Raw genomic sequence first — 12,619 nt, 5'->3', positions numbered from 1 at the left:
AAAACCTACTAGACACTGGCAAAATTGTCCTCCAATGGACAGAGCCATATTTTTCTAAAAAATCTAATCTAAAAATCAAAGTATACTCAGCGGCACAAAATTTGGCCTACCCCTCATACAAAATTGCCGATTTTGCATACATTTGAGGGCCAAATTTTTTGCCGCTCAGTATATGTATGTAACGGTTCGGTTCTTTTTGACTCTTTTTTTGGAGGGGCTATAGTGAGAAGTTATGTGACACATGTGTGACACTTTCATTTAATGGAGCGTGTACCCACTATATAAAAACACCGGTGTTTGTCCATTTTGCCGTAATGGTAATGGATGCGAGCACGATGCGAGTGCGATATGGGATCGCGGACTTCAACCACGACGCTCCCTGGTGGCCCAGCCCATTACGCTGGGAGGAGCCGGGGCCAGTAACCAAACTATAATATCATATTACAGTAACCTTGTCATAGTTGCCACATGGTTGACACACTCCTCCACGATACCACGACGCTAAACAGGCCATGACCCATCTCAAAACATCCTAACACTCTCTTAGCCCCACCGATATTCACCCATATAGTAGATTCAAGTGATTTTTAAAGTGAACTGTAGTCCCATTGCTTTCACTCTTGATCGTGATATTATTTTAATTGTATGTTTGTCAAAAAAGCTATTTCTTTTTACCTACAGACTGCATAAGGGGCCTGAGTAATATTGAAGAACTTTCCTGAATAAAACACAAAATATAACGTATTAATTTATATTATTGTAGTAAACGAAGACAAGAACAACAACAATTGAATAGGGTTTTAATGATGTGCTTCTTTCTCAGCATTCTTCCTTTGAGTTTCTGCCCAACTTTTAACATTAGCTTCAGAATTCACAACAGCATGAATCTTCGCAAAGAAATAAAAGCCTATAACCCAGCCAAGAGGGTAGTACATCCAGATATTGTTGTGCTTCATATAGAAAAAAAATGGAAACTGAGCTATTTTAGCAGACATTGTATACGGAAATTTCATGTGCCGTCCAGATTTTCTGAAAAGAATAAGCTTTAGTACATTTTTTTTTCGAATTATACTTTTTGTAGACACTTGAAAATACTTACTCATCTAAACTACTTAATATTCAAACTAAATTCATGCACACCAGGGTAGGTAAAACTAAATAGAGCTTGTATACCTACTTCATGGGGCACGTTTTATGACAACTTGAATGACTACATGTCTAATAAAAAAAAACCAATGTAGTGTAGACTTCCACATTATATTACAAATTACGAGTTGTCATGAAAATGGCCTTTGTTTCTTTCCCTCCAGACTCATAAATCTTACAGCAAAAACAGCAAACAGCAAAATATTAATTGTATACCCTGCGGTTATTCCAGCTTGTCGCAAGGCAATTTCAATCCCAGCATAAAACTTTTGCATCACTCGAGGGTACAACATGTTGAAGATAGACTTTTAATATATTTTCCAAAAAATGGTTTCAATAATTTAATAACTAGATAGCTAGACCAGCCGTAAATATTTGATATTTGACAGTAATATATGGGAATATGTCATTAACATACTGACTTACTGTTGGCTGGTTGATGAATTAACGATTGAACTTATTTATAGCTCTATAGGTACTAATACTCTTTGGTTTACGTTAATCTTACTTGCTACTATTTCAATTTGACCATTCGCGCCAAAAAAACCTTGGATTGCAGTCGGAAGTCTGTAGGGCCACTACGAAACTCGAAACTCGAAGTTCGTGTCGTGCGGTCCCTTTCGCTCTCGTATTAAATAGTATGTGTCAGAGAGACCGCACGACACGGACTTTGAGTTTCGAGTTTCGTAGTAGCCCTGCTGCTTTGTTTCTTTGTTGATAATCTTTGTTAACCTTTGTCTTCTATTGTGTTATACATATAAAAGCGTGCACTAGAATAAAATTACGATTAGATTATATTCCTTTTTATTTTACAGCTTGTTTTATGTAGTCAATCGATTATCGATTTAGCCTCGAATTTATTTTCTAAACGTTTCATAGCTGTCATGTCTATGCCTTCCTCCCCTTCCCTCTCTGCTACTTCTCTCGCTCGCTGAGCTGACGTCTGTCACCTCAATTGGCAAAATTGTTTCACGTGAACTATCGGAAAGAAATTTATAAAAATTAACGAACAGATTCGCTTCTCTAAAATTCAATAGCAATGAGCGACAACGAAAAAGAAGAGGCTGCTAATTTGGTAAAATCTGATTCTATTACCGTTATTAAACATACTTATCTAATGGCAGTTTCAAGTGCGATCCGTAACAATTTCATCGTTTGTTCTCTGATTTTTAGAAAGAAGAATTCGAATGGGTGCTTCGAGAGGAAGTACACTCGATATTACATCAACTACACTCCGTGTTGGTTGTAAGTGTGTTTCTGAATGATATAGTCTAGTTTATGCGTTTGGGATATTGTTAGTACATTGAATTGTTTTACAGGGTTGCGCTCACAGATTCCCCGTGCCTTTATATGGCAATGAAGGCCAAAAACAGGACAAATTCATATTGACCTCGCAGCCTGAACAACTGAAATGCATAGTGACGTTAACTGGTGACAGCATAACTCATGCCGTAAGTATTGTTATGTGAATAATTAATCTTAACTCATTGAATATAAATAGGTGGCCTTACACGGTTAAATCGTAATGTTTTTTTGTATTACAATAGGTTATTGAGTATTAGACTGTTGAAGGAATGTGTGGTTCACAAATTGGTCTTATTAAATTGCTTTTAAATTAAGTACTACTACAGATGAAATTGTATGTGATCATCTAGCATATTGTGGTTTATTCATATTATTCAATAAATGGCAACCTCCTTAGTTCAGACTCTCTTTTAATACATACCAAGCAGAGAATTTCCTATTTTCTGATTTCCACAAAGATCATTTTTATGCTACTCTCTGACAGATATTTATCTGTTGTTGGTTTTGAAAAGGTTAAACTGTGTACCAGTAATGAAAAAAAACATCATGCAGGTTTTTGAATGGCAATTCTTTGATGCCAACTGAGTAAATCAGCAATTTTTAGGCCAATACCAGATAAATATAGCACATTATCAGCCCCTAAAAATTTATTTAACAATACATGTCTTTATGTTACATCAATGGCTTTACAAATATACATTTAAATAGGTAGTCGATTCTGCGTGGACAAAGTTGAGTAAGTTGAGCTAATGTAAAACAGATATGTTATTTTTTTTATTGCTGTAATACTAACCTGCCTTAACTGGCTTAAAACAAAAACTTTGACTAAGTGATCTTTTCAAACTGTTTATTGTTCAATAAACAGTCATGTTTTTCTATTCAGGACATAAGCTTCAAAGTACTCCGTCAAATGCACACAATATGTCGCACATCCATTAACCAGGATGGGCCGTGGAAGCTTCAACAGATCCAGGATGCAGCCAACCATCTGCAACAGGCCATTGGTTACATTGATAATGTGGATAAGCACTATATCTTCAGGTAAATATGACTGTAACCCTTAATGAGAGACCTTATTATCTAAAATACTTGAAATCACAATCGTTTTCATTATTTCTTTCTGTCGCATGGTATTGTATGAGGGTAGAAAGAGATGGTAATACAATCTGGAGCATCTGGCTATTAGAAAATACGGTCACGTCTGTCTTTCCCACTGGGTACTTTAGGCACATGCTCAGGGTCTACGTGTCCCCCAATTTCTGTGAAAAATTACTTTTGGGATATAGATTTTGGGGCCCTATTCTTCTAAAGTACCTAGAGCCTCTGATAAGTTAAAGATCGCCCTGTCTTTAGCCAACTTTTACCCTATGGCTTCACTTGTGTAAACTGTTGGATATGGCAGTTGAATTTAAGTTCCGTGATTCTATTAAGACTCCAATAGGAATGCCCTGATTTTAATTGTGGCCTTCACTTAAATTGCATGAGGTGTATTCGAAATTTCATATCTCTATTGGTTAATACTTTGGGATACCTACTGCTATATTTCCAATTCTGCCAAAATGTAACAAAATGTAGCCTGGTCAAAATTCTTTTCATTGTCTTGTTTTTGTCCCCGTAAAAATGGCACGGAGTTTTTTTTTTTATGGAACCTAGTGGCATTTTTAATTTTTCTCTACTTAAATATTAGTTAACCCGAAAAAAACAAACATTGGCTCCACATTTTTTTTTATTTCTTAGAAGACATAAATAATATCGTGACAGAGTGGTCAGAAACAATGCAACGAAAAAAATTTTGACCCAGCCTATGTAATATTCCAGAAAACTGACTATCCACATACCATATTTAATTCAAATCAGAGTGAAAGATTAACAAAAACTCATTCTTTTGCATTCTAAAAATTATAAAAAGTAAGCCCATTCGTATGACAGTAGTTCATTCTATCCTAACCTAATGCTGGCCTGCAGGGTTGTTTACTCCAGATACAATGTCAAACCAAAAAAGATGACTGCAAAAATAAATACAGTAAAATTGTTGATACTGAAAATATTGTAGCTCACACAAATATAAACCTCCTGTACACCTAATCAATGTCACAGCATTACCATCATTGTTTATCTGTGACACATTTAAATGCCCAGTTTATCAATAAAAGCTTGGCTTGATAAAGTATAATGTGTTAAAATATGTTTTACAAATAAGTAATGCACATATTTAGCAAACATTGGAAAGCCTTCGGTTTTGTACAGACTTCCTTATTATGATGTACATTGCTACTGTGAAAGTTTGTGTTTATACTGCCAGATCGACTTGGATAAAGATTGAAATGTTAATGATGATGATGATGACTATTTTTAAAAACAATAACATTTATTTAAACAATGAATTTTTACATAAAAATAAAAACATAAAATTAATTAAAACGGGCTTCCTCTTCCAAAGGCAGCGCAGCGCGGGGCATTGTACCCAAGACGCTGGCGGCGTTGCCTCGTTGCACTGCGAGGCTCAGTCTTTGGGCGAAGTCTGTCCGACACTTCCTTTCATAAACTTTTTTGTGTCTGAACCAAGGCCCAAAAGTTTCGACCGCAAGTGCCGCAAAAAAGTAGTTGTCCTTAAGAAAGGCATATTTGCGGCATTGACGGTTTGATGACTATTTATTTCCAATATTACTATGGGATTTGAATGTACGAGTATATATGTAAAATCCTGAAATATCAAGCGTTCAATCTAGAGATATCATATGAACTTTTACTTGGGTGTTCTACATCTACATGCAACGTAAATGTAAAACACATTGTAATTTTCGATGAGAATTAAGCCAAATTCAAATAAGCGAAGCCATAGTTAAAGGATATTTATTTATAAGTAAAATAACAGGTTTTTTTCTGCCCTATGGTAATTTTTCTACCATTATTAACCAGTTATTCACACAAAATCTAAGCTCCGTGCATTGTAATGTAAATTTTATGCTTTACAGGTCGTCCGACGAAGTCTTACATATAATACAGTGCCTCATTGGCTCTCTTCAAAGGGCTCGCACGGCATTAGTACTGCCAAAAAAGAAAGCAATCGACGAACTTATGAAAAGTAGAAATATGGTGAGTTAAGTACTGATAACCAATCTGTATTGTTTAATTATAAAGATTAGCCTGAAGTTGAAGTTATATGATTCTTTTATCATTGTTGTTTAAAAACATATCAGCAGATAACTAATTTATTGTCTATTCTTATCTGTGATTTTGAATACTTATTATTATTCATGACATTATAGGTGATATTTCTGAAAACTGAGGGTTAGCTTAAGAGAAACCAAGGAAATTAAGGCTCAGACTAACGCACTCTAAACCATTATCGTTACTTATCACTGCTTCTTTCTGTTACACGGTATGGCATGGAGTTAGAAAGAGATAGTAAATGCCGTTTGGTATGGTGGCCGTTTGTTGGATGGTAAATGGACTTCAGTTACGGGCTTAATTAAAACGTCATAAATTAAGAAGATTTACACTGTTAATTCTTATTCTTAACTAGCTTTTGCCCGCGGGCGACCGTTGATTTTTTCTATATTTTCTTCCATAAAAACCTTCTGACATTAACGAACAACAAACACAACAAAAAAAGAATTAGCGAAATCGGTCCAGCTGTTCCCAAGTTTTGCGCTTAGCAACACATTTTACGATTAATTTTTGTTTATATAGATAGAAGATTATACTTCGTCCGCGTGGAATTCGGTTATCGCGTGCTGTTCCCTCGGGAACTCTGCATTTTTCCGGGATAAAAAGTAGCCTATGTCACTCTCTGGCCCATAAACTATCTCTATGCCAAAAATTACGACGATCCGTCGCTCCGTTTCGACATGAAAGACGGACAAACATACAAACTCACAAACAGACACACTTTCGCATTTGTAATATTAGTATGGATTGTATTATCTTGTTTCAGAAAGCGCTATCACCGAATCTTCCCGAAGATTTGGCCATCTCGTTCTACATTCAGTCCCATAAGTTGATATTTGTGGCGTACCAGCTGAGTTCCGTGCATGGGACTATGAGAATTGACTCCTGTCAGGCTGACTGCGCTGTGCCATGGTTGAGCGATGTCCTTTTCATGTTGACCGCAGCCCTCCATATGTGTCAGCAGCTTAAGGATAAGGTGAGGCTATCTAAAACAATAACAACCAAATGTACAACACAATCTTATACAAGACAAGGTGTTAAATATTTAAAATAAAAATAACTGAAAACCTGAAATTATATTTTAAATCAAGATGTGTTTTTTAAATCCCGCTTTTATTGTGCCAGTCTAAAAGTTACGAATGCAACATACGCCAATTAACAGTTTTAGTGAGGTTGTATACTATTTAGATAATTTTATACTGGATGTTTTTCCATCAGCTTAGTTCAGTTTTGTTCTAAAAATCACCAAGTGTAACTGACAGGTACAAATTATGAGTGTAGAGTTAAAATTTCTGCCTGAGCAAAACATTTACCTATTTTTTAAATTTATTAAGTTGATAGAAAGAAAAAAACAATGAAGTTACATAAAATAAAAATAATCTGTAATCTGTGTCTGCGGTTTTCGGTATATTAACACCGTGTATATATTAAAGAGTAATTTGGCTAACTGATAGATAATGCACAGTCTATCACTGGAGCTAGAGACGTAAAATGTAGTAAACATATTCCCTGAAGATTAAAGAGGTGCCGAGTAGCTGCGGAATAGAGTTAGTACCTAAAATACAGTAGATACAATGACATTTTGTTGAACACCACATATTAAACAATTTAATATTTTTTTAAATAACCGTCGATTAGTCGTCAATGGACTTGATTATCATGTGACAGGTTATTTGATAGTTCAACTTACCGTCGATTTACCGTCGAAATTTAGGCAAGCCGTTGGAAAACGAGCTGTTGTTGTTGGTGTGTTGTTGTGTTGTACATCACAAATTCGATTTTTCAAACTGTGAATTCCGATTTTTAGCTATTGAAGAAAATATATGTTAAACATCATTAAATTCTACATAAAATATGTAAATTTGGAAATTGTCGCAATCTCGCACGTATTTTTTTAATTTTTTTGAAAATTATTAACTCGATTTTTTTCTATTTTTTTCAAGAGATAATTCAATAAATTTTTTTTAGAAAGCGTTTAATTGTATATACAACATATCAAAATTACAAAGAAATCGGATTAGTACTTTGGCTAAAATAAAATAAAAATGTTATTTCTTTTTATGCGGTTTTTTTAAAACCTGAAGGATTTGAGGTTTAATTTTTGGTGAAATCACTACATATGTAAAGTTTAATAACCCAGTAAAAGGAAATTATTTTTTTCGCTAAGGGCAGTTTCGCCATGCTTCCCTGTCTATAAAAAAATAAATAGTTAAAACTACGATCATGTTACTAATTTAAAAATAATGATGTTGAATCGTTGAGAATATTGATGACTAGCCCTTTACCCGCGACTCCGTCCGCGTAAAATTTGTTATCGCTATCCCGCGGGAACTATGCAATTTTCCGGGATTAAAACTATCCTATGTCCTTCCCCGGGACTCTAAACTATATGTATACCGAATTTTCTCTAAATCGGTTCAGCGGTTTAGACATGATGAAGTAACAAACAAACAGACTTACAAACTTTCTCATTTATTATATTAGTGGGATTGGGTTACTATCAATTTAGGCTTTATTTTACTCTTATCAATTTTATTTACAATCATAGTGTAACATACGAGATTCTGCCCCTGAGGGGCTACTACGAAATCTGAAAATTGAAGTTCGTATCGTACCGTCCCTCTCACTCTCATATTAAATAATATAAGTGTCAGCGGGACGGCAAGATATGAAGTTCGAATTTTGCACTTCGTAGTACAGGGCCTGGTAGTAATGTAATTAGGCAACGCCGCTGACGTTATCTTAGACGTGACCTAGCACACGAGGCGATAACGCTCCAGACGATATATTACTCTATTGTAATCAAGTTATTTCAAAAAATGTTATTGTTTCTATATTTGTTGAAATTGAGAATATCTTGTTGCGTTGCGTATACACATCGGCGTACCCAAGGGGGGGCAGCTGCCGCCCCTGGAAAATGTATGTTCTGCAATATATTACGCCTCGTTTTCATTTTTGATTAGTGATAAGGGCGAGTTCATGTATTTTGTGTACCTACATAAATTATAAAGGGTTAAATTTATTTTATACAACAATGATTGATAGTAAAATAGCCGAAATTTTAATACTTATTAAATAATTAAAGTAGATTACATTATTTAGAAAATGACACTCAATAAATTACGATTCATATATTATTTCACAATAGATAGTTGTGCATTTCCTTATACATATAATAAATGAATATAATGTACCATCAGCTAAATATGTGGTCTACCACCCTAAAGTTGATAATCGTTTGCATGTCACAAAACAATAATGCCAATATAGACGTGTCTCTCAACTTGAAAGTTCGACTTTAGCGACATATTCATTTGATAGGAACTTGTTTAAAAATTGATAGACCACTTATTTGGCTGATGGTACCTGAGTGGATCATTTTTTATTTATAGTATATGTTTTAAGCTATATTGTTACTTGTACTGTTTTAAGCTGTACTGCTGTGTAAATGTTTATGAAAAATAAATAAAATAAAATTTATTTTATATTTTCAGCTTTGCGTCTTCTCACAATACAAAGACTTCACGGTGGGATCGAGATCTGCGTCTATGGTATTGAACTGATTTAATTTTCTACCCAATTTTACGGTGATTCTCAATATGTACGTATTACAGAAAATTGTATGTATGTGTATTTATTTAATAATAGTTAATGAGTCCATTGTTGATATTCTTGTTGAATATGTTGTAACATAATGTATATGCGTAATAACTAACGTTAAATTATTTAGGTAAGTAAGGATGGTAAGAGAAGTGCACATGTAGTGATGGGAAACGAAATGTAGCTGTTAAAATTAAAGTATCGAATGCACATTTAAAAAGCTGTTTCCACAGAAGTTGTCAGTCCAAAATGTTAGTCTAGTTTCATTCCATTTAGATTATTTTTCATGGTTTGTATTTTGTTACAACTCTGCTTATTTTTCTTGTGGGTGCAGCTTTAGTTACGTAGAAGCAATATACTTCTCAATGGTCGCCACTGAACTGTGGATTTAAAATATTTATTTGATGATATTCAACTGTCAGATTTTATAGTGAACAACCAATATAAACAAATAAATAATGCTTTAAAACATCGCGCTGGATGCGAAACTATTATGAAAATGATTTCAATGTTAAGTAAATGTTATATAACATATTCACTCAGACTGTAAGATGTGGTGCTAAGGTTTAATTTGTTCCAAACGATACAATATCTGGTATAGTTTCTTGTTTTTTTGTTTATTTGTACACGATTACTTAGACATGAAAATATGAGATAGATCTGAATGGATTGAAAGGTTGTTGGTTAGTAATGTATTATTGAAGCAATAACGCTTCTATTATTGTAGATGAGAAAGCACAATTAAGATTTCTCTCGAATAAGTACTGTTTCTTCCCAATACTGGTGTCAACATTGTTTTTTTCTAGCATACATACTGCCTTTATTCATGTTCGTTTGCACTAACATTACTATAGTGGTATTGCCTTTGTCCATCCACCCGTGTGCAATTAAGATACACGCCTAGTGTAAGTTATTATCGGCAAACTGAGTAAAAAAGTGGTATGGGTAATACAGACCCCGTCCTCACTTATCGGGTGTCAGGCCTGACAAAACGTTGGGCACTCTGGCGGCTAAACATTTTTATATGAGACTGTTTACACTTACCCGACGACTTTATGCATCAATATCCGATAATCTATTAAAAATTAATCCGATACCCGTCAAATGGGAACGGAGTCTTATAACATGGGGTTAAACTGACACAATCATGACTGTCTATCGTTTTTCAACTTAATTAAGGTAAATTTTAAGTTAAAGCTACATTTTCCCCGGCGTGGCGGTTTTGCCCCCCCATATTAATTTAAAGGGTTTTTGTATTTTATCTCACCGTTTTAATATTCAGAGCATTTTTATAATTTTATTAGTATGCCGGTACAGTCAAGGGCAAAGATATCGACACGGCCAAAGTTGCAAAAATATGTATAAGTCTTTGCTCATCGGCCTTACGATTTAGATTTAAGTGCATAATTAGTAGTGTATACATATTTTTGTTAAACTGACACAATCATGACTGTCTATCGTTTTTCAACTTAATTAAGGTAAATTTTAAGTTAAAGCTACATTTTTCCCGGCGTGGCGGTTTTGCCCCCCATATTAATTTAAAGGGTTTTTGTATTTTATCTCACCGTTTTAATATTCAGAGCATTTTTATAATTTTATTAGTATGCCGGTACAGTCAAGGGCAAAGATATCGACACGGCCAAAGTTGCAAAAATATGTATACACGGCCTTAATGTTAAGTGCATAAAGTAGTGTATACATATTTTTGTAACTTTGGCCGTGTCGATATCTTTGCCCTTGACTGTACTTGTTCATACCTACATAAAAGTGTATACCATTATTGCCATAACCGTTATTGAGTTCTATAGATGTAATAAAACTTAAAGGTGAGTTAAAAGTCATAATTTTGCTCTACACATACGTCAAGCATATATACAGTGCACTGAAATTGCAATTTGTATTGAAATTTCAGGTTTCACTGGGCAATTTTCTGACTCACCATGCAAATATGGCTCTGAAATGGTTATAAAAAACAACTTGTTTCATGCGTATCAAACAGTACACTGTATATTTTGATGTAAGGTAAAGTGAGGTAAAACTCGTACACCTGGGCAAAACAAACCGTCTGGTATCTCGAGGGATAAGTGACTTGGAAACCTCAAAACACCACGGGAAATAATAAAAATCTGTGTATTGCTACTAAACTACCGCTCTGAATTTGAAAATACTAAAGCTGTAAGTAGTTCTCTACTACTTTATTTGTATAAGACGGAACATCATTTTCGAGTGATATCACAGCCGTGATTTAAAAAAATGATTCTCCATTTTTTGTTCATTTTTCGTCGAGAGAAAGTTTATTTTAGACAGTGTTTCCCTTGCCCCAATGTGTGAGTATTATTTCTAAAAACTTGTCGAGAAAAATGATAAAGTTTATTCACAATGCTACTTAATTTACTTGACATACCTATCTGCTTAAAAGTATAAATCATGCATGGCTTATTTATATGATTTAAATATACTTACCAAATTTAAAATTGATGTAAAAAATATATTGTGATAATAATTCAAACAACGGAATTGGGAAATAAATAATGTTAAAATTGTATTTTTATGCACACTTATTATAGTTAATATTGTTAACGCACTTTCTATTATATCCTTAATAATAATTGAAGTACACAAGTAGGTACCTTATTTATTTACACTTTGTGATTACTGAAAATGTATTTTTATTTGTTAAGTTATTTTAACAGTACAAGTAACTACACTGGCTTTGGGGTACAGTTTAGTCAAAATACATACAGAAGCGTGTCATACCGTTGTATAGTAAGTAAACATTGAGAAATTCTTATAAAGGTTTCATATAAATTGGATGCACAAGTATTCTGAAAATTGTTAATGACCTGGGCTAGTTACAGTACAGAACTGAGTACCGTAAGTCAATTTATAAGAATGCTTTCAAAGTTATTTTTTGGCGATTTGACTGCATGTAGATAATTTATATTAGTCTTAAAATTCTAATGAGGTCTAGCAATTTTTTAGTTAAAAAATTTAGTCTTCAATTACACGTTTCTTTCATTACTTAGGCATCGGACGAGACCTCGATCTACATACCACCTATATGTAATTTTTTTGACATGTTTGACAATAAAATTATTATACTAGTATTATTAGATAGTCTCGGACTATTTAAAACTGTAAAATATAAATAAACAGTTCTTGTGATTGTGTTGTATTTCAGTAAACCAAAATGCTGTTACGCACGAATTGTTTTATTCCGACACCCGTAGGATTAAATTTCAAACATACCTACATGCTCAATAATGAGTGCTATCGTTTTTTCTTTCTAGATGGCGCCACTGTTGCGTGAGGTTCTTAGAGGTGAAGTTTTTAAAGTGTGGCTTTCAAAGACTGTTATTACGGGCGTGGAAACAAAGTTTAGATTAAAATTATATGT

At 34.0% G+C, this 12,619-nt stretch overlaps 1 protein-coding gene across 1 annotated transcript; it reads left to right on the top strand.

The window, feature by feature from the left end:
* Positions 1-2,073: 2,073 nt before the first annotated feature.
* rogdi (rogdi atypical leucine zipper) lies at positions 2,074-10,579 on the top strand. Its single transcript, XM_074088138.1, has 7 exons — positions 2,074-2,221; positions 2,320-2,391; positions 2,466-2,597; positions 3,335-3,492; positions 5,427-5,547; positions 6,389-6,598; positions 9,117-10,579. Exons 1-7 carry the CDS (start codon positions 2,186-2,188, stop codon positions 9,183-9,185), a joined length of 798 nt encoding a protein of 265 aa, XP_073944239.1. The 5' UTR covers positions 2,074-2,185; the 3' UTR covers positions 9,186-10,579.
* Positions 10,580-12,619: the final 2,040 nt, after the last annotated feature.

Source organism: Choristoneura fumiferana, chromosome 5 (genome assembly GCF_025370935.1).
Source record: "Choristoneura fumiferana chromosome 5, NRCan_CFum_1, whole genome shotgun sequence".
In the NCBI taxonomy this organism is placed as follows: Eukaryota; Metazoa; Arthropoda; class Insecta; order Lepidoptera; family Tortricidae; genus Choristoneura; species Choristoneura fumiferana.
This window is presented reverse-complemented; position numbering and strand designations above follow the sequence as displayed.

Excerpts from the sequence above, each read along its gene's own strand:
- rogdi (XM_074088138.1), top strand. The coding sequence starts at position 2,186 with ATGAGCGACAACGAAAAAGAAGAGGCTGCTAATTTG. Across the intron at positions 2,222-2,319 it reads AAGAAGAGGCTGCTAATTTG|AAAGAAGAATTCGAATGGGT; the intron begins GTAAAATCTGAT and ends TCTGATTTTTAG. Across the intron at positions 6,599-9,116 it reads GTCAGCAGCTTAAGGATAAG|CTTTGCGTCTTCTCACAATA; the intron begins GTGAGGCTATCT and ends TTATATTTTCAG.